Genomic DNA, 20,663 nt, shown 5'->3' with positions numbered 1-20,663 from the left:
AAATAAATAAATAAATACATCTTTAAAAAAAAAAAGATTGAAATTTCTCAGAATAAAAGGTTAATGGGGGGAAAAGTTGTCTCTGCACAGCAGGACTGGGAGTGAAAAAAAGAAAAATGGTTTTTCTTTCCTTTAATAAGTGTTTTAAATTAAAGTGATTTAACAGTAAAGTTCACTGGAGTCTAAACACATCTTTTTTTATTCAGTATTTAAGCAATACACTTGGATTTTATAACTCAATGTGTTCATTTAATACAATGTTTTTTTAAAAATGAAAGCCTTTACTAAATCAACAATGCATATTTAAATATCAGTACCACAGAATCAAGAATCACCTGCCAGACTCCCTTTTTCAGCATAAGGAGGCACATTATTAGTTGGCAGGCCAGTGTAATCAATCATTTCTAAAAGACAGCAATTCCGTCTCAGACCAGAGGCAACCAGAAGTACGCCACAGAGGCTCTATTTCTGCCATTCCCACCCATTTGCCTTAAGAGACACACTCATTCCTGGAAACTTCCTTCTCATCCCAGCTGTCAGGAAGCACCTTCAAAAGCCAGAATGAACTGGCCAGGAGAAAGTATGTGAATGTTCCTTACTGATTACAATCTTTAGTACATTGTTGAGAACTATCATGATTTTCTTAAAAATCTTTTAACACAAAGTTTTATTTTATATCCAGAGTTCCAATCACAAGAGAAAATCCTTAGAAACTTGAAGAAAAGACAAAAGCTGTCTGTAGAGCTACTCCATTCACAGTGCTAAAAATAATTCTATTACCTATAATATCAACTACCTTGGAGAGGAAGGAGACCCACAAGTCTGAACGTGTGTGGAGTGAAAAGACCCCTCGGTTCTGACAGCTACACACACACATATGCGCACATAAGAGTACCACCGAGAGTTAACCAAGGACATACAAGGCATTGCCCGCACTCTTGCAGCGCACTTTCCTTTTATGGATGCACTGCCAAAGACCGGCGGCAGGAGTCTGCATGTATTTTGGATTCTATTAAAAGCTTTCAATAGGATATTTTAACAAACCATTTTTATTTCTTAATGGTTTTTTTTTTTAATGTGATGCTTTTAAATGTCAAAGACTATTAAGACCCAAGGCCTTTTTTCAGTTTCTACTGGTATTAAGGAAAAAAAGCAAAGTATTAAGGGAAAAAGAACTCTAACTCAAAAGAGTATCTTTCAGTAAAACACTCAGCCTGGTACCAATACAAAATCAAGTTCATACTCAAAACAGCTCATTAGCATCCTGGTATAAATCCAGCACTTTAAAAATACCATAATGTAAATCTATCAGAACAGTGAACTCTTTTACTAGCTCCCTCTCTGAACTCCCAGAAGATGATCTCTAAAAATTACACATTAGAACAAAGATCTGCTACTGGGCTACCAACTCGGAAGTGATGGTGGACGCGAAGCAGATCCACAGGACTGGGAGAATGACTGTCCAAACACCTACGGTCCACCAAACTGAAAACAGGCAAACACAGGCTAAGCTAAGCAAAGCAAAGTAAATACTATAGAAGTATTTTATTAAAAATCATTCAAGTTCAAATAACATGACCTAACCACAGAATGCCCAGAACTATTAGCAAGTGACAGACTATCTTGGTACTCAACAATCAGCTTTCATTCAGGTGTATTCAGTTAGGTGACTTGGAAAAAGGGCAAGACTGAAAACAGTATTCACAGGCATCAAACATTATTCCAAAGTTCCTGTAACAGTACTCCTTTCAAACACAGAGCAAAAGCAAAAAAAGAAAACTAACTAAAAAAGAAAAACTCACTGTGAGTAAGAAATATATACTTGATCTTCATCTACTGTTCCTGGCACATAGCTGCTAAAACGCCTGCAATTTCCTGAAGTAAGATCCCTAGGGGCATCTTTTGATGTAATATTTAGTTTTGTTCCCAGTTCCTGAAATAGTTCCAGAGAGATAAAGGGAAAACTGAATGTCTTTTGCTATTCATAAAACAAGCCCCTTTTTCTACTTCTGAGCTTATGTTAATGAGGTGACTTCAGGAAAACCCAAAGGATGGGGGCTGGTTGCCAAGAGAACCAACCTTGGGATTGCAGGGTTGGAACGTTCAGCCCCATTCCACTCCTATCTCAAGGGAGAGAAGAGCAGCAGGAGGGTGAATTAATCACCTGTGGCCAATGATCTGATTGATCTTACCTGTGTAATTACGCCTCGGTAAAAATCCTTGAACTACGGGGGCTGGAGAACTTCCAAGCTGCTGAACATGTAGAGGTACGAGGAGAGTGGCAGCCAACAGGACATAGAAAGGCGCCTCCCTTGCCCTCTGCATGTCTTCCATCTAGTTCTTGAGTTCTAGCCTTTTAAAACAAACTAGTCATCTAGTAAGCAAAAGGTTTTCCTGAGTTCTCTGAGCAATTCTACCAAACTAACTAAACCCAAGCCAGGGTTATGGAAACCTGTAATTTATAACCAGTAGATCAGAAGCATATGTGACACCCTGAACTTGCTATTTGTGTTTAAAAAAAAAAAAAAAATTGTATTAATTTCCTATTGCTGCTCTAACAAATTACTACAAATTTAGTGGCTTAAAAACTTTTCAAATCTTTTATCTTAAAATCTGGACAAGACCAAACATTCCACATAGCTCTCAGTAGCTGAAGCCCAAGGTGTGCTCCTTGGGGATCGTCTAGGGGAGCCTTGCCTTTTCCAGCTTATAGAGGCTGCCAGCATTCCTCAGCTCAAGGCCCTACACCACTAAGACCTCTGCTGCTCCACTGCCATATCTCCTTCTGTGACACAGGTTCTCCTGTCTCCCTCCTGTTTATAAGGACCCTTATGATTGTGCTAGGCCTGCCTACCCAGACAGATAACAGGAGATCATCTCTCTCCATTTGTTGGGCCTTAATTTAACTACACCTGCAAGATACCTTTTGGCACGTATAGTAGCATATTCATATACTCTGGGGATTAGAATTTAAATGTCTTGGGAGGCAGGAAGGCATTTTTCTGCTTGTTACACTATTTCAATTAGTCATGTAAATCAGAAAAGTGGAAAGGGGGTGGGTAGAGTGAAAGCAAGCAGTAGTGGGCACCTAGAAAATACAACTTTAGATACGTAACTCCACTCCCTAATGGCTAATATTTTGCAAGGTATTTCATGTTTTATGCCTTCAGGTAAGTCATCAGTAAGGTATCACTCTGCAGCAAATTAATTTTAAAAGCTAAAGAACACCAAACTAGATAATAAAAGCGTCTTCCATGTCTTTCCTTATAACAACTTACATGCCCTCGGTTTCTTCTAAAGTTAAAAAGTCAGACACAAAGACATCTTAATTAAATAGGTAAAATCGCCATTGTATCTTACGTCAAGGATTTCCAACTGTTTTGTTCTGATGTGGTGCTTTTCTTGTTACACATCACCTTATCACCATTCCAGTTCATAGTACTACCATCTCTCAAAAACGAATCATATAGGACTTTTTCTTCTGTTGAAGTTAATACAATTTTGTGTGGATTACTGCACAACACTCATGTGACCAGACACATATCTCTAAACTAAATAATACAGACACCATAAAAAAATTACCTTAGAACATTACATTTTGCAACACATTTGTTTTCCCAGAAAAAGAAAAACACTACAACCTTAATAGAAGTAAACTATTATTTCCTTGAGAAAAACCATCCATATCCATAATTTTTAATAATGATAGCAAAATAGAGTATTTTTAAATGTAATAAGCCTATAACCTTGCTAATTTTTCATAAAATGACAAAAGTAAAAAAAATTAAAAATTAAAAAATACAAGGAAAACAAGAGTATCAGTGAAAGCAAACACACACATTCTGACATGTGTAGCACTATATCCATTAGAGGTGTTTCTGCAGTTGCATCTGGCACTCCGGAGTGGCTATGTAAGGCATGGTACACAGGCAAGGGACCAAAATACAACTGGCATCAGGACAGAAAATAACAGCCACAAATACTGATTTTCTACACAGATAGGAGAAAAGGGGAAATATTTGATCAAACAGAACTATCTTTGCAGACAACCTGAAAGAAAAAGTCAATTCTAACATTTTCTATGTTTTAAGAATCACAGTTACGGGGCACGTGGATGGCTCAGCTGGTTAAGGGTCTGCCTTCGGCTCAGATCAATGATCTCGGAGTCCTGGGATCGAGCCCGGCACTCGGCTCCCTGCTTCTCCCTCTCCTCCCTGCTCATGCTCTCTGTTGCTATCTGTTTCTTTCTCAAATAAAGAACTAAAATCATAAAAAAGAAAAAGAAAAGAAATCATTTAAGTTTTTAGACCCATCAAAATTTTGCTCAGGAATACCCCCGACTATAATCATCATGATTCCGTTTCAGCTCGTTCACTGGTAAGGAAATCGTGACTTAACCAGTGATTCTCAACAGGGGACACAAGTGCATGCTTCAGGTCACCCCAAAGCCTGGGAACAACAGGAGACTTGACTGACACACACATTTTCTATAATGCCACTGCCCCATAAAATCCAGTTTCAACCCTACACTACTTTACCCCTCCACCTTCACCACCACTCTGACCCCCCATCTCAAATCCTTCCCATCTTCATTAGCAGGGTCACTGCACAAGCTAAACATAAGAAAGACAGAGCTGTTGCTGTAGACAGGAGACAAAGCGCCAAACCGCACCAACAGCTCCAAGGACGACTGACTATAAAAAGTGTCCCAGTAAAAAGTGCATTTGCTTTAGGACTTCAGGCACAGCATACACATGACTTTTTTCTTTACATCATATATTCACCAAACTGTCAGATATTCATCAGTGAAAGCAGGAAGACAGAGAAATGTAAGGTAAAGAAATCTGACTTCAGACCGTTCATATCCACAGACTGCCTAGTGATAAACTAGGGCCTGCCTCTTCTCAGAAGACTCTGTTGTACCAACTTCCTATCTTTTCCTGATAGGGAGAAGTCAAATGGCTCCCACAGGGTCAAGCCCCAGGAATAGTCTGCAAAGTAAAAAATACAGAAAGCTAGGAAGAAAGTAAAAAATCTAGAAATTCAGAAAAGCAGCAGAAAGGTCTATTTGTCCAGATGCCAGTTTCGACAAGGGCGTATTCACTGAATGATTTAACAAATGCCTCAATGTCTGCTACATGTCAGACACTGTTTTAAGTACCAGGATATAGCTGTGAAGGAAACAAAATTCCTGCCACTCACAAAGCTTAAATTCTAAGGAAGAAAGAGACAAATAAAAAAGTGGCGAGTGTTGTGAAGACCATTAAAACTGGGGGAAGGGGATGAGGACAGGGCTGGAACTGTACATACAGCAGTCAGGGAAGCCTCACCAAGAAGGCAGCAACTACGAAAAGAATTTTAAGCAACTAATAAATGAGCTGATCGTGCAATCCAGAAAGGAGCAATCCAGGCAGAGCAAACTGCAAGTATCAAGGCCTGAGGTTGATTTGTAGAGAAGAAAGGTGACCAGAGTGGCTAAAGTGAATGAGTGAAGTGAAGAGCAACAGACAGGTGGGAGAAGAAATGTGTTGGGGGGGAAGGAAGGTGCAGAATACAGCTGTGGGGCCTAGACCGTCTTTGAGGGACTCTGGCTCTTACTCTGAGCAACATAGGCGATCACTGAAGAGTTAGTTCGAGCAGAGTTTTAGAAGAATATCTCCTATGGGGAGAACAATTTGTAAAAGAGAAAAAGGACAGAAGGGATTATGGAAGTGCAGACCCTGTATGTATTTCAAAGGTAGAGCCAGTAAGTTTTTCTCACAAGTAGGAAAGGCATAAGAGAAAAAGGAGAATCAAGGATGACCGAGGCTTTGGGCACAGCCGGTAGAACGATAAACCAGCCATCGAGGGAGAAGGGAACTACGAAAAAATAGGTTTAAGGGGCAGACCAGTTCAGTTTCAGCTTCGATAAGTTGGAAAGAAGTTGGAAATATTAGCTATTCAAGGCAAAATGTGGTATATACAACTGGATACACAAGTCCAGAGTTCAGGAAGAGAGAAAGCTATCACCACAGATTTAATTTGGGATTCTTACGTGACCCAGTACCTTTTCGAGGGATCAACTTGGGTCACAAATTAAAATGTTCTTCTAAAGGGCAACTGATTCAATACAACAGCAGAACTAAAATGGTGTGTTAGGTAGTAGCACCCTGTACCCTAGGGGCATTATCTATCCAGCCGGACAGGCAGTCTATGATTAGCACCAACATGACCTCCCAGAAAACACCTGGCACCAAACTGCACACATTCCAGAGACAACTGCACATTTAAATTCACACCTCTGTCTTTACCATCCCAGTTCCTACTCCCAGATTCCACTTTCACTGATGTCAGATCTTGGCATCGCTGTCCCCAATGTCCGCTCACTATATAAGATAGTAATAACGACTTAGGTGGAAATTATACCCAAAAGTCATGTAAAAAAGAAACTTGCTCAATACTGCTGGCACTTTGGTTTACTTGCCTTCTTAACAACTGAACTCTCCTTAATTCTATCTTAACCAACTACAAGGTTGAGACTTTTTCCAATTTCAAAGGGGTTAAGTCTCTCACATTTTATACTTAGTATGAATTTTATACTCAGTAAATACTTTATACTTAGTGTATATACTTCAGAGATTATTTTTTTTTTACGCGCTACCAAGGGAACCACAGAGATGATTTTCTTAAATGCCTAACATGGACAAGCCACAATTTACCACATCTAATGAAACCTGGAGAACATAAAAGAGGCAGAAAAAGGGAGGTAAAGATTAATGTTCAGTACATGTGAGCTTCTGTTAAACACAAGGTAAACAAAAAAAATTTTTTACACATATTTCAGTGATGTTTACAAATCAAGAAAGCACTACCCAATAAACACACAGTCATAATTTCTGGTACAACAGTTCAGAACCATATTGTATGGTGAAGTTAAAAGTATTTGTTGATAGGGAAAACAGAATGCACATTACTAAAAACTAAATACAATTAATACTTAGCCCTAAGAACCTAGAAACTCTGGAGTGGGTGGGAATAGGGACCTAATAACAAACCATTTGGTAAATGAAATAAGATCAATACTGGACCTGCTGGCATAAGTTTTTTGTTCCACTTTAAAATGAAATCACAGCCATCAAAATGCAAAGAGGTATAAAGATGATTATCCCAAAAGAAATAAGGGTATGTGGAAAGAAATAAAAGGTAGCAGCAAAATGAGAGTCATCATAAAGAAGTAACAGCCACGGGCGCCTGGGTGGCTCAGTGGTTAAGCCGCTGCCTTCGGCTCAGGTCATGATCTCAGGGTCCTGGGATCGAGTCCCGCATCGGGCTCTCTGCTCGGCAGGGAGCCTGCTTCCTCCTCTCTCTCTCTGCCTGCCTCTCTACCTACTTGTGATTTCTCTCTGTCAAATAAATAAATAAAATCTTTAAAAAAAAAAAAAAAAAAAAAAAAAAAAGTAACAGCCACACAGACAAAGTTATATTGATTTGTCTAATCTGTGTTTCAAGAGAAAATATTTCAAAGCAGAATTACTTATCCTGAGATACACTAACTTGAAGAAGGAACCTCTGATTTCTAAAGGATTCTAAGACCCCAACATAAATTAATAATCATCACAATGTACTTCACTTCCATCTGTAAACTTACATGTACTATAAAACAACCTTGTACTAAATGTATGCATTGTCCATTACCACCTGCAAAAACGATTTAAGAGTTTCCAAATGGCATTCAGGTAATTTAAAGACAATCTACCTAGATACAAAAGGTCACATAAGATTCCATTTATATGGAATATCCAGTATAGGTAAATCCAGAGAGACAGAAAGCAGACATGATTGCCAGGGACTTGGGAGAGGAGGGGAGGTAGAGGTTTATAGGGTTTCCTTTTGGGGTTATGAAAATGTTTTAGCACCAGACAGGTGGTAGCTGCACAACACTGTGAATGCTCTAAATGCCACTGATTTGTTCACTTTCAAAATGGTGAGTTTTATGTTACCGGTCGACTTTGGCCTCAATAAAATAAATACAATGTATCTCCTTAAAAAAAAAAAAAGGAAAATTATGCCATAGGTACCCCAACTTGGAGGGGGAAAATAATCTATGGGATGAAATGGAAAAACACAGATAATCTAAAATGGGTCAGTGTGCTCTCATCGGTAGTCCTCGGACAGAAGAAAATTGGAACTAAGAGTTACTAAGTGCCTATTGTGTTTGGGTGTTCAGAAAGACTCACCTTCTGGGACATTCTTTTTACCAGAACAAAACTAAAATAAAAAACTCAGATTTCTTGAAATCTACGCTTAGGACTTACAAGTTCATATAGTTACATCTTCTGTTCTTGGAGCTATATTCAGGAGGGTAAACAAAAGAAATTCACACCTGTAAAAAATATACACATACAGCTAAGCTATATTTAAGGCTTAGCTATTGTTCCACACAATATTTAACTTAAGTCACTCCAAATAATCCTTTACAAAAATTTTCTCTACAAAACACAATGTCAGGGGTGCCTGGGTGGCTCAGTAGGTTAAAGCCTCTGCCTTCAGGCTTAGGTCGTCGTGATCCCAGGATCCTGGGATGGAGCCTCACATGGGCTCTCTGCTCAGCGGGGAGCCTGCTTCCCTCTTTGTCTCTGCCTGCCTCTCTGCCTACTTGTGATCTCTGTCAAATAAATAAATAAATAAAATCTTAAAAAAAAAAAAAAAAAACAGAATGTCAAAGCAAGCACCACCCAAAATATCCCCAGTGGGGATAATTAAACCCCATTAAATTATCAAAAATTATGATAATTTAAATCATAAAACTCAAAAAGCTAACCTACTCAAAAGAAACAAAAAAGCACAGGGTGTCCAATAACTGCTTTTGTGAATTACATCACAAATATTTAATTCACAAGGTTGGTTAAACTAGAGAAAACCCTGCTCTCCAACATGTCCTGGTCCTTCAACAGGTCTGAACCAGTAACTTGGGATCAATATCCAAAATTTCTTTAGGAAGTACTAAAACCACAATACACACACACACATCATGATTTGAACTGTAGGAACCAGCTGGCTACGTGAAATCAGTTTTATAAAATTTGCCAGTATTAACTACATGACATTCATGTTAAATTAACATCAGTATTTTCAAGGTCAATGTTATGTTTGTTCAACTTCTTGGAGTCACATTTTTGTGATATTTTTAACATCTGACTAAAGCTTCTGTCATCACAAGATGCTCACACTGTTTACAAACACTCCGAAGCAGCAGCTGGTGTTCCTCAGTCACATCTTGTTAAAATAAACAGAACAGCAGTTTCAAACTCCAGGTATATTTTTCTCCTATTGATGTGTAAAAAAACCTTACTTAAGAAGTTTTTCTCCTTAATGATGGAAAGACACACAATGAAATGGAGGCGATTTAGGATCAAGTTATAACAAGATCACAAATACAGATTATTATGGACAGTGGGAGTACAGCTATCATGCTGAATGACCTAAATCCTAAATAATATTGATACTGTTTATATCTTCCATGTCATTCTTAATACCTATTACCATCCCTTTCAAAAAATGTAGAAACTTACCCACACAAGCATTGAGGAATAGCCAATCGGTCTTTTTCATCCTGTTTTTAATTTGTTTTAGTTTTTTAAAGTCCACTTCAAGTTCCTCCTTGCTGCCAACAGCACCAGCCAATTCAATCCTCTGAAAATCCATTTTCATTTCCGAGTCCCGTTTTGTAGTGGGGGGTGACCTTCTTTGGCTATTCCCACTGCTGCAGCTTCCCCTCCACCGAGCTCGGTCTTGCTCATTTATTATTGAAGAAGCCTCTTCAGTCTCTGCCAACTCTATTGCTTCAATATTATTAGGTCTGGGATGGTCACAAACAACACATTTCTTAGCCTTGGCCCAGTTTTCATACGTGCAAATAGAACAAGTCCAGTGCTGGGTCCTTGTGTTCGGTTTATTTCTATCATTGTATTCCTCACAAGGATCAACAGAAAAAGCAACTGGTCTTGAACCAGATCCTGAGGATTGAGGAGATTCTGTGGGACTCCTGGTCCTACGCTGGGATAAGCACTGGGTACATCTGATTGCTCTTGGCCAGTTCAAATAGGTACACATGTGGCATGACCATTTATTTGCATTTTCCATGCTGTATGAAGACTTAACCCTGGGTCTTGCGCTAGAGTCTGGACATATCAAAGGACTACTTCCTCCTTCGGTGCTGGAAGGATCCCAATCTCTACCAACATCGCTTGAACCACTTTTAAATGGATCTTCTGTGATAATTGTTCCACTTGGTCTTTGGGCGCGACACATAGTACACTTGATCGCAGATGGCCAGTTTTCATACGTACAATATTCACAAGCCCACTTAATTCCACGTTCTGACATTGTGCTCTTCTTGAAGTGAGTTATGTCAGGCAGGAAGCTATAAATAATTAGGACATAGTTATTAAAACAATAACTACATAATTCCATCTCTGTGCCCCAAAAGTACCCTTCAACTTACAAAATATAAATCTCACAAAAGCAGCCTGTGAGATTTAGCAATGAACTATCCTTACTTTTCCAATTTCCATTAGAGACACCAGAGATAAAAGTTTCCCAAAAAAAATCTTAGACCTCAGGGATTTAATGAAATTGTACTTTAGAATGCAAAAGGGATAAGCAGAAGATAAAGGGAGGTTTGTTCTAAGAGGGAAGCAAGTTAAAACAGAGAAGCCACTAACAGATGTTTAATTTAAGCCAGGTCATCACCATCAATTTAGAAGAGTAACCAACAGTTAAGATTCAAAGAGAAGGGAAAGAACACAAATCACATAACTTAAACATGTAACCATTCTCAAATTATGAACAACATAGATTCTTATGCTATCTAGGTACAGCATCCTTATGCTTGATTCCCTGAAGAATTCAGAAGATCAAACAAAGTCAACTCTATCATTTTTGCTAAAGGAAGAAAAAGCAGCTTAAAAGTGCTACTTATCCACTGCTCTTATTAATAATGAGCACAGGCAGAAAAGAAAAATGTTGAAGAGTAATCCTTACAATCAGAAAAGGAACACTATGAAATACAGATCAAGTTCCTTGATAGCCTAACACCCTTCAAAATCTAGTTATCTCTGAAGCACAAAAAAATAAAAACTATACATCATCTACTGGGACAATAAAATCAACAGAATGTCCCTAAGATAACTATTAGCATACTCATGCCAATAGAATTTTGAATACTCATACTCAAAATATTCAGTATTTAAAATACACTCAAAATTCAATTCATACTAAAAACCTATATTCAGTATTTAAAAAGGTTCATAGGATTCTACACTGAGCTTATTACTAACTACACTAAAATGAAGACTTCATGATTTAATGCCAACTAATTTATGAAGTAACTTCCACAGCAAATTTAATAATTACTTTTTTTTTTATTTCTTTTCAGCAGAACGGTATTCATTGTTTTTGCACCACACCCAGTGCTCCATGCAATCCGTGCCCTCTCTAATACCCACCACCTGGTTCCCCCAACCTCCCACTCCCCCGCCCCTTGAAAACCCTCAGACTGTTTTTCAGAGTCTATAGTCTCATGGTTCACCTCTCCTTCCAATTTCCCTCAACTCCCTTCTCCTCTCCATCTCCCTTTGTCCTCCATGCTATTTGTTATGCTCCACAAGTAAGTGAAACCATATGATAATTGACTCTCTCTGCTTGACTTATTTCACTCAGCATAATCTCTTCCAGTCCCGTCCATGTTGCTACAAAAGTTGGGTATTCATCCTTTCTGATGGAGGCATAATACTCCATAGTGTATATGGACCATTGAATATATGTCCGTTGTGTATATTCGTCCGTTGAAGGGCATCTTGGTTCTTTCCACAGTTTGGTGACCGTGGCCATTGCTGCTATAAACACTGTGGTACAGATGGTCCTTCTTTTCACTACATCTGTATCTTTGGGGTAAATACCCAGTAGTGCAATTGCAGGGTCATAGGGAAGCTCTATTTTTAATTTCTTGCGGAATTTCCACACTGTTTTAATGGCTGCCACTAAAGCGTGACTCTTCATTTACTTATATCCCTTCTCAACTAAATATCATCCTGCCACATATTTTTAACAAGAAAAGTAAAAAATCCTAGGCAGAGTAACAGAAGCTTTTGCCTCCCTTTCTCAGGGATTTTTCTGACCTGAAAAGCTTAATCTTTCACTTTGTATGTGTTTATTACTGTGTCTCTGTTTGCCAAGTCCTCACCCCATTTATAGTGTGAACTCCATTAAGAGGACAAATTCACTACAAGAAAGGCTATAATTTATTAGCTAAAATAAAAATCACACTTACTAAGGTTTTAGTTTCCATGCTATAAACTCCACCTTGCACATGGTTAGAATAAAAGTATGACTTATAAATCAGACCAAAGACAAGATTCAGTCTTCATGCTGGCTCAAGATTCTGACTTCCTCAGGAGACACTGGCAGAGCGTGCTAAGTAGTTCTGTCTGACTGTGAATAGCTAGTCCTGTAAAGGAAACCAAAACTGAGTTTCACTTGAAGCCTGCTATTTTATCCAGTATTTATTTTTTAAAAAGCCTTTATTTTAATCCTACTCATTTCTTTTAATAATGAACTGTATTTAGCATTGTAATTTAATAAATTAAATTTATTTAGCAACAAAATTAGCTAACTCATTGCGCTGGTCAGTCAACTAGACATGGGAAAGACATTTTTCTCTAAAGCCTTAGCCATGTGTGTATGTGAACTAATGGAATCCCTAATATTCACTGAGTCGTGCTAAATCAGTTCCTACCCATACTACTTGTTATTACTGAAGAGAGAAAGGATGTAAACTAAGTAGAAAAGCAAAAAATAAATACTGCTTGTATTTAGCCTGAAGTCTTTTTCTCCTTCAGCAACTGTATTTTCCCCCTAACCGAGGTTATTTATATTTATATTGCTTAGATTTTGAAATTTAGCTTGTACACAAAGATTACAGACGCTCCAAAAGCAGTCCAAAAGTGTGCGAAAGAGCAAGGAACTATAATCATACAGTTCATATTTCATATTCACTAGGCAGTTTCTTCCTTTAGTTTCTCAGGAATGAACTATAAATAAGTTGCTTGTGCTACTGGAAAAAAAAAACATGGTCAAGTAGAAACTTATCATGACAAGAACAAATGACATAATGAATATATATACAGGGCTACTATACGTAATTTCAGTATTTCATTCAAAATATTCACATTCAGAATTTCATGCCTGCTTCACTAAGTCTTAGTTTGATATGTTTATAGGCTCAACTGAACAGCTTGTAAATTTACATGATCTTAGCTCACCTTCATGGAACTAATGTGCCAGCACACAGTGTGTTTAAATGTCCACATCTGACCAAAAAAAACAAAAAACTGTCATAAAAAATAGAGGCACTGTCATATATGCCTGGTAAGTAGCCTCCCTCTTCAAAAATCCAGGTAACTAAGCAATACCAAAACCATGCCCCAAAGTTTTAAGGCAAGTGAATTATATTAAATAATGATGTATACAGTGTCAACCCTATGGGAAATTGAGGCTTTGAAGAAATACCGTTTTTTAGTAACTGAAAACTAAAACTCACTGGAGAGGATTATCTGAGAGAGCCATTTATATCTGCTGTAATCAGTAAGTGGAATTGAAGAGTAAAGATGACTTTGGCTCAACTATATGATTTTGCATTACTAACAACAAATTAACACTAAGTACTTCTTTTCTTCCAGATGTCAAAAATCCCCCAAAAAACATAAAATTATTTTTAATAGCAACCAGCTCTGAGAATTAATACTGTACAGCAAAATAAAACTGTTACAAAATATCTTTTATGTTAACATAGTCATATATCCAAGTAAATTTAATTTGCAAGTCTAATTTTACATGGAAACACTTCCAAATTCTATCCAATGAATTATACTTGCATTAATTGGTGCAATAAAAAGCAAAAACAAAATCTGCACAATCTGGACCCTCTTTAAGGAGAACCACACACAACTTCTACTCTTCAAACAAATATTCCTTGGTTCGAATGCCACACCAACAATTCTCATCCTATGGATCAAAGAATCCATGAATCCATTCGTGCATCAAGCTCTACCTGCAGACAGACTGAATAATGTCTCCAAGTATATCAATCAGTCTTAAACTGACAATTGCTTTTGAGTATATACTTCCCAGCTGAAATAATAATAAAAGCCCAAGTATTATGAGTATACAGACTAATGATCAGGGGAAAAGAGAAGCTATCAATTAAACATTTTTTATATTGTCATGCTTAATAATGAATTAATTAGCTCATATTAGTGAAGCATTACCAAACACTGTTGAAGAACCAGATCCCTATTAAAGGAAAGTCCTCAAAAATCATAGCTACCCTACAAATTCTCCCAAGCACCTACTAAAACCCTATGGAAAAAAACGGGAGAAGTGAAATAATCCTCATCATGTATAAACTCCTTAAGAAAGAAACAGGTTGCCAGGGTGGCTCAATTGCTTAAGCATGTGCCTACAGATCAGGTCATGATCTCAGTGTCCTGGGATCAAGCCCCAGGTCAGCCTACCCTGCTCAATGGGGAGTCTGCTTCTCCCTGTCCCCCTCCTCCTGCTATGTATGCTCTCTCTATCAAATAAATAAATCTTTAAAAAAAATAAGAAAAGAAACAGAGAAGCCCCCTTGCCAGTTAGTTTCAAATGGTAAGTCATCCAAATGAAGGACTAATAGCAGTCTTTAAGGTTTTGTATTAGCCTTATTATTTTTTTTTTAAGATTTATTTATTTATTTGACAGAGAGAGAGATCACAAGTAGGCAGCGAGGCAGGCAGAGAGAGAAAGGAAGGGAAGCAGGCTCCCTGCTGAGCAGAGAGCCCGACACGGGACTCAATCCCAGGACCCTGAGATCATGACCTGAGCCGAAGGCAGCGGCTTAACCCACTGAGCCACCCAGGCGCCCCTGTATTAGCCTTATTAAATATAAGTCTGTACTCAGTAATATAAACACTAACTCATTAATATAAATTGTTGATATAAATACTAATTAACATAAAACTATGGAAATTTATAAATGCTCAGAAAGCATCTTAGCAGAACAGAGATGCAAGTTAAAACTAGGTTATTCCAAGCATGCTGAATTTTCAGGTTCTGTTACAATATCACATGATAATTCTGAACTGTAATACTGATATATAAAAAGTACTACTTAACTCTTTAAACCAAAACTCCCACACCGTCATTCCCCTCTTTCCTCCTCCGCATCTTTCTACATCACTGTCCTTCCTCACAACAGTCAACAGAAAAAAACAACTGGCCTTGAGCAAGATCCTGAAGACTCATGATACAGTGAACCCTTTCTCCGTAAAGCTGACCTCATTTCAGGGCTCCAATAATTTATCACATCCTACTTAAACCTCTTCTCTTCCTCTCACAGCAAACCCTTAACCCTGATTTCTCCTATATCCATTAAGGGCACCATGAGGACCTCTGCACCCAGCACAGAATGGCAGAATCCTCTTGAATTCTGCCCTTCCCCCGACCAGGGTCTCTCTAATGGTTTCTGTCCAATCAGTTCCTTTCTTCCCATTTCCCACTGCCATCAACCCTTCTCAGTTCAGGTCAGAACTACTGTAATAACCTTCTAAGTATCTTCCCTTTCTAAATCCACCCTTCCTGTAATCCACAGCTTACTGTTACCAGAAAAATCCTAATAGCAAAGCACTCTTTCCTAAGCAATTCCACAGCAGTAAGAACTCCCAACTCCTTCCCATAGTCACACACACAACCCACCTCACAGACTCACTCCCCAACACTTCACACATACCCTAGCCTCATGCAATTACTACCCCCAACCCGCCCCAGTGATACATGAAGGCACTACCTTTACAAACCCAAGCATAACAGACACACGTGCCCAACCTGTGGCGAATCCCACCCCTTCTTCAAAGCTCGGTTCAAGTCTCATCTCTCTTAGGAGTATTTTCCAAATCACTTCAAGTATACCAAACCACCACACTTCCACTAGCATCTGGCACTGACTGTATTCCCTCCTGGTACTAGTTTCCAGAATACTGATTTGTGTGTGTTGTCTTCCCTGTATTATTCCCTCCCTCAGTTTTCAATCAGGTAGCCAAGCTTTCAAAAACTGTGGGTCAGGGACGCCTGGGTAGTACAGTCCATTAAGGGGCAGACTCTTGGTTTTGGCTCATGTCATGATCTCAGGGTCGTGGGATCAAGTCCCACATCGGACTAAGCTCCACAAGCAGCATGAAGGCTGCTTAAGTTTCTCTCCCTCTCCCTCTGCCCCTCAATATCCTCCCCACCCATGCTTGCTCAGCACACATGTATACATTCTAATAAATAATTTTAAAAAAACAAACTGTGGCATGGAGGGCATCAAGTGGCATGAAATGCGGACCAGCCCTGTGTTTAGTAAAGTCCACAGAACAGACCATACTGAGTGTACTGAAAAGAGACGGGAAAAATTTCAGGCACAAAGAAATTTTAGGGGCTGGGATCCACTCCTGCGGCAAGACCTCAGCAGACAATTTCCACCACCAACAACTAGGTGTATCAGACCCCAGGCACTCATGAGCGGGTTAACTATTCAAGTCCTGCGATATAAAGGACACAAGTCCTTTGGGTCCTGTAAACGTCATAAAAACTTTTGCAATCACTAAATACCTTCTGAAAGTGCTAAATCTATGTGAAATTTTGTAAAAAGTAATCAAGAATCAGATCTCAAGGGATGCCTGGGTGGCTCAGTTGGTTAAGCGTCTGCCTTCAGCTCAGGTCATGAGCCCAGGATTCTGGGATCAAGCCCCTGTCAGGCTCCCTGCTCAGCGGGGAGCCTGCCTCCCCCTCTCCCTCTGTGCCTCCCCCTCTTCCTCTGTGGCTCCCCCTCTCCCTCTGCGGCTCCCCCTGCTTGTGCTCTGTTAAATAATAAAATCTTTAAATAAATTTTAAAAATTATACAGAATATTCCCATGGCGTATCTAGATTGAGAACTATTACAAAATCTTTAAAAAGTTGAGCAACAAGATCTTAAAAAATTATTTATAAGGGGCACCTGGGTAGCTCAGTCAGTTAAATGTCCAACTCTTGATTTTGGCCCAGGTCATGATCTCAGGGTTCTGAGATTGAGCCCCGCTTGGGAAAGACTCTCTCCCTCTCCGTCTGCCCCTCTCTCTTAAAAAGAAAGAAAGTAAAAAAGTTATTTATAAAACAAAATATACTAAATTTAGCATCTAAAACTGAGTGAGGAAAAAAAACAACTTGGAAATAGTCACTATGGTTCTTAACTATAAAATACCTTAAGGGTTTTTTTGTTTTGTTTTGTTTTTATTTTGGAGGCAATCCCTGAGACAGAAAATATTATTAAAGCCAGCCTGGAGGCATCTGGGTGGCATAATGAGTTAAGCCTCAGATTTCAGGTCAGGTCATGAGATAAGCTTGAGATTCTCTCTCCCTCAAATAAATAAATCTTAAAAAACAAAAAACCAACCTGATTTCCCTTAAACTAATACACTAATCCAAATTACTAAAGAAACCACAGTATATTGTGAACAGCACCTATACATAGTCTGTTTTAAAGGAAAGACTGCAACATAGCAAGTAAATCAATTTTCTCTTAGAGCCTCAACTCTCACATCTGTTAAAAAAAAAAAAAATGAATTAAGATAATCTCGAGAATCACCATCCCATATACTAAACTGTAACTATCAAAGCATCTCAATATTCTTCAATGTAAAGATTCACTTTAAAATCTTGTTCATTGAATTTGTTTTGCAAATAAATACTCTATTTCCAGAAATAATGAAACATTTTCCTAACTTTTCCCTGCTCCATTTGTTACAAGTTCTGGTAGCAAGCCCAATTTTTTTTTTTTTAAGATTTTTATTTATTTGACAGACAGAGATCACAAGTAGGCAGAGAGGCCGGCAGAGAGTGAGAGGAGGCAGCAGGCTCCCCACTGAGCAAAGAGCCGTATGTGGGGCTCGATCCCAGGACCCTGGGATCATGACCCGAGCAGAAAGCAGAGGCTTTAACCCACTGAGCCACCCAGGCACCCCAGCAAGCCCAATTTTTAAAATACATACTAATATCAAGGTAACAATCACTTAATAGATGTAAGCAGTATTAAAAACTTATTTTTAAAATAAAGCTATTAAACAGTCATATACCATACCATCTATGAATTACTTGTGCCAAATAATAATAGTTATCAAACCTGAGTAAGATCAAGCTTCCAGATCTAATTACCAGTTTGCAGGATTATAGGGGATAGACAGAACTGATTCCACGGAGATGCAATCAGCAAACTCCTGTGTGTGGGGAGGGTGTGCATTAAAACTTAAAAACATGTTAAAAATTAACCTCAACACTGATATGATATTAAGAAATTATTGAAATTTTAAGGTGTGATTAACAGTGCGGTACCTATGCTCTTAAAAAAGACCTTTTCAGGGCACTTGGGTGGCTAAGTCGGTTAACCGTCTGCCTTCAGCTTAGGTCTCAAGATGGAGTCCCACATCAGGCTTCCCACTCTGCTTTTCCCCTCTGACCCTCCCCCTTCCATTGCTTTCTCTCTCTCTAATAAACAAATAAATAAAACCTTTTTTTTTTTTTTGTAAAGTCCTTTTCAGGGTGCCTAGTGGCTCAGTTAGTTGAATTTGGATCAGGTCAAGATCTCAGGTTTATGAGATCAAGCCCTACATCCGGCTCAGCAGGGAGCATGGAGCCTGCTTAAGGTTCTCTGTCGCTCTGTCAGCCTCTCACCCACCTTCCTTTCTTTAAAAAAAAAAAAAAAAAAAAAAGTCCTTTACTCTTACTGAAAATATTTACATTGCTGTAAAATGTCTGGAATTTGCTTTAAAACACTCCCCTGGGAGGAAGCAAGAGGAACATAAATGAAACAAGACCAGCCACGTATTAGTACCTGGGTGACAAGAGTATGAGAATTCATTTTCCTAGCCTCTCTCTATGTATGTGTGTATGCATGTTTGAAGCTGTTCATAATGAAAAGTTTTATTTTTCATTATTTTTCATCATTTTCAAATCTATTACAAAAGTAACAAATGCTGTTCAAGACTGAGAATTAAGGCTCAGACTATTAGAAAAAGAGCAGGAGGGGCATCTGGGTGTTGCAGTCAGTTAAGGAAGGGACTCTTGGTTTCAGCTCCAGCTGTGATCTCATGGTCCTGGGAAGGAGCCTCAAGTCAGTCTCTGTGCTCAGCAGGTAGCCTGTTTAAGATTCTCTCTCTCCCTCTGCCCCTCCCCGTCCCCATGCTCATGCTTTCTCTCTAAAATAAGTAAATAAAATCTTAAAAAAAAAAAAAAAAAAGAGCAAGCAAAGAAGTAGTACACTGCATAATATTCAGACTGCTACTCAAATGTTTGCCAGGGGCCTGTGACAGTCTCCAAACTGTTTACTGGTCTATAGAGAAAATGAGAGTAAGCATTTTCAAACTTCTGTGGTAATTTTACAGAATTTTATGACTGTTGAGTCTAATAATAAATATTTGTGTTTGAGAAGCAATGTTTAAAACATTTGTAAAACTTACAAATACAGCTTCTTTCTAATAACTTGCAGGTACAGTTCATAAAATAGAAAAAATCTCTCAAAATATGAACCAAAATCTATTTCAATGTAAACTTGCACAGGTGAATGTCACCCTTCAGAAAACTAAGTTAAAAAGTGATTTTTAAAAAAAGGACTTTTCAATGTCTCTCATTAACAGAGACACAAAAATCCTCAACAAAACAAACCTCAATTCCAACAATGTATAAAAAGAATTATACATCACAAGCAAGTGGGGTTTATCCCAGATATCCAAGGCTAGTTCAATTGTTCAAAAAAATCAATTAATGTAATCCTTCATATCAACATACTAAAAAAGAAAAAAAAAAAAAAAAAAACACAAGATCACACAAATACATGCAGAAAAGGCATTTAACAAAATCCAACAAGCCCATTAGAATGGCCAAATCCATGAAGCAGGGGGTAAACTCTCAGCAAATTAGAAATACAGGGGAACTTCCTCAACATGGTAAAGAGCATATACAAAAAACCCACAGCTAACATCATATATAATGGTGAAAACCAAGAAACTTTCCTATTAAGATCAGTAATAAGGGAAAAATGTTTCCTCTCACCATTCTTTTTAACAACAAATTAGAAATTCTAGCTAATGTTGTAGGAGAAAATTAAAAGTACACAAATTGCAAAGAAAAACTGTCTTTATTGACAGATAGGAACGTCTATGTAGAAAACCCCCCAAAATCAACAAAATGGCACCTAGAGCTAATAAAGTGATTATAACAAGGGTGCAGGATAAAAGGTTAATATACAAAATCAACTGCTTTCCTATAATAACACAATGAACAAATGGAATTTGAGATTAAAAACATTATCACCATTTACATTACCACCCCCAAAATTTAAATACTTGGGTATAACTCTAACAAAACACATACAAGACCTATATGAGAAAAACTATAAAACTCTGATGAAAAAAAATCAAAGAGGGACTAAGTAAGTGGATTATTATTCCATGTTCATGGAATGGCAGACTCAAACAGTCAAAATCTCTCTTCTTCCCAACATGATCAAGAAATTCAATGCAATCCCAATCAAAATTCTGTGGGTATCAACAAAGCAATTCTAAGTTTATATAATTTCC

General features: G+C 38.2%; 1 protein-coding gene across 6 annotated transcripts in view; it reads right to left on the bottom strand.

Annotated features, from left to right (window-relative positions):
* The window catches only part of ZRANB1 (zinc finger RANBP2-type containing 1), a 58,712-nt gene that overhangs the window by 27,440 nt on the left and 10,609 nt on the right, over positions 1 to 20,663 (bottom strand). For 2 of the 6 annotated variants that reach the window (XM_082721673.1, XM_082721677.1), the window contains exon 2: positions 9,552 to 10,402. The exons of 2 other annotated variants lie outside the window; for them this stretch is intronic. In XM_082721673.1, coding sequence (XP_082577799.1) covers positions 9,552 to 10,365 — 814 coding nt within the window. In that variant the 5' untranslated portion in view covers positions 10,366 to 10,402. Of the gene's footprint in view, positions 1 to 9,551; positions 10,403 to 12,310; positions 12,488 to 20,663 lie in introns of those variants that run through there. 2 more of the 6 variants (XM_082721672.1, XM_082721674.1) reach the window with 2 other exon arrangements.

This window comes from Mustela nivalis (genome assembly GCF_964662115.1).
Source record: "Mustela nivalis genome assembly, chromosome: 2".
Taxonomy (NCBI): Eukaryota; Metazoa; Chordata; class Mammalia; order Carnivora; family Mustelidae; genus Mustela; species Mustela nivalis.
Note: the sequence above shows the minus strand (reverse complement) of the source record. Positions and strands in the feature narration are given on the sequence as shown.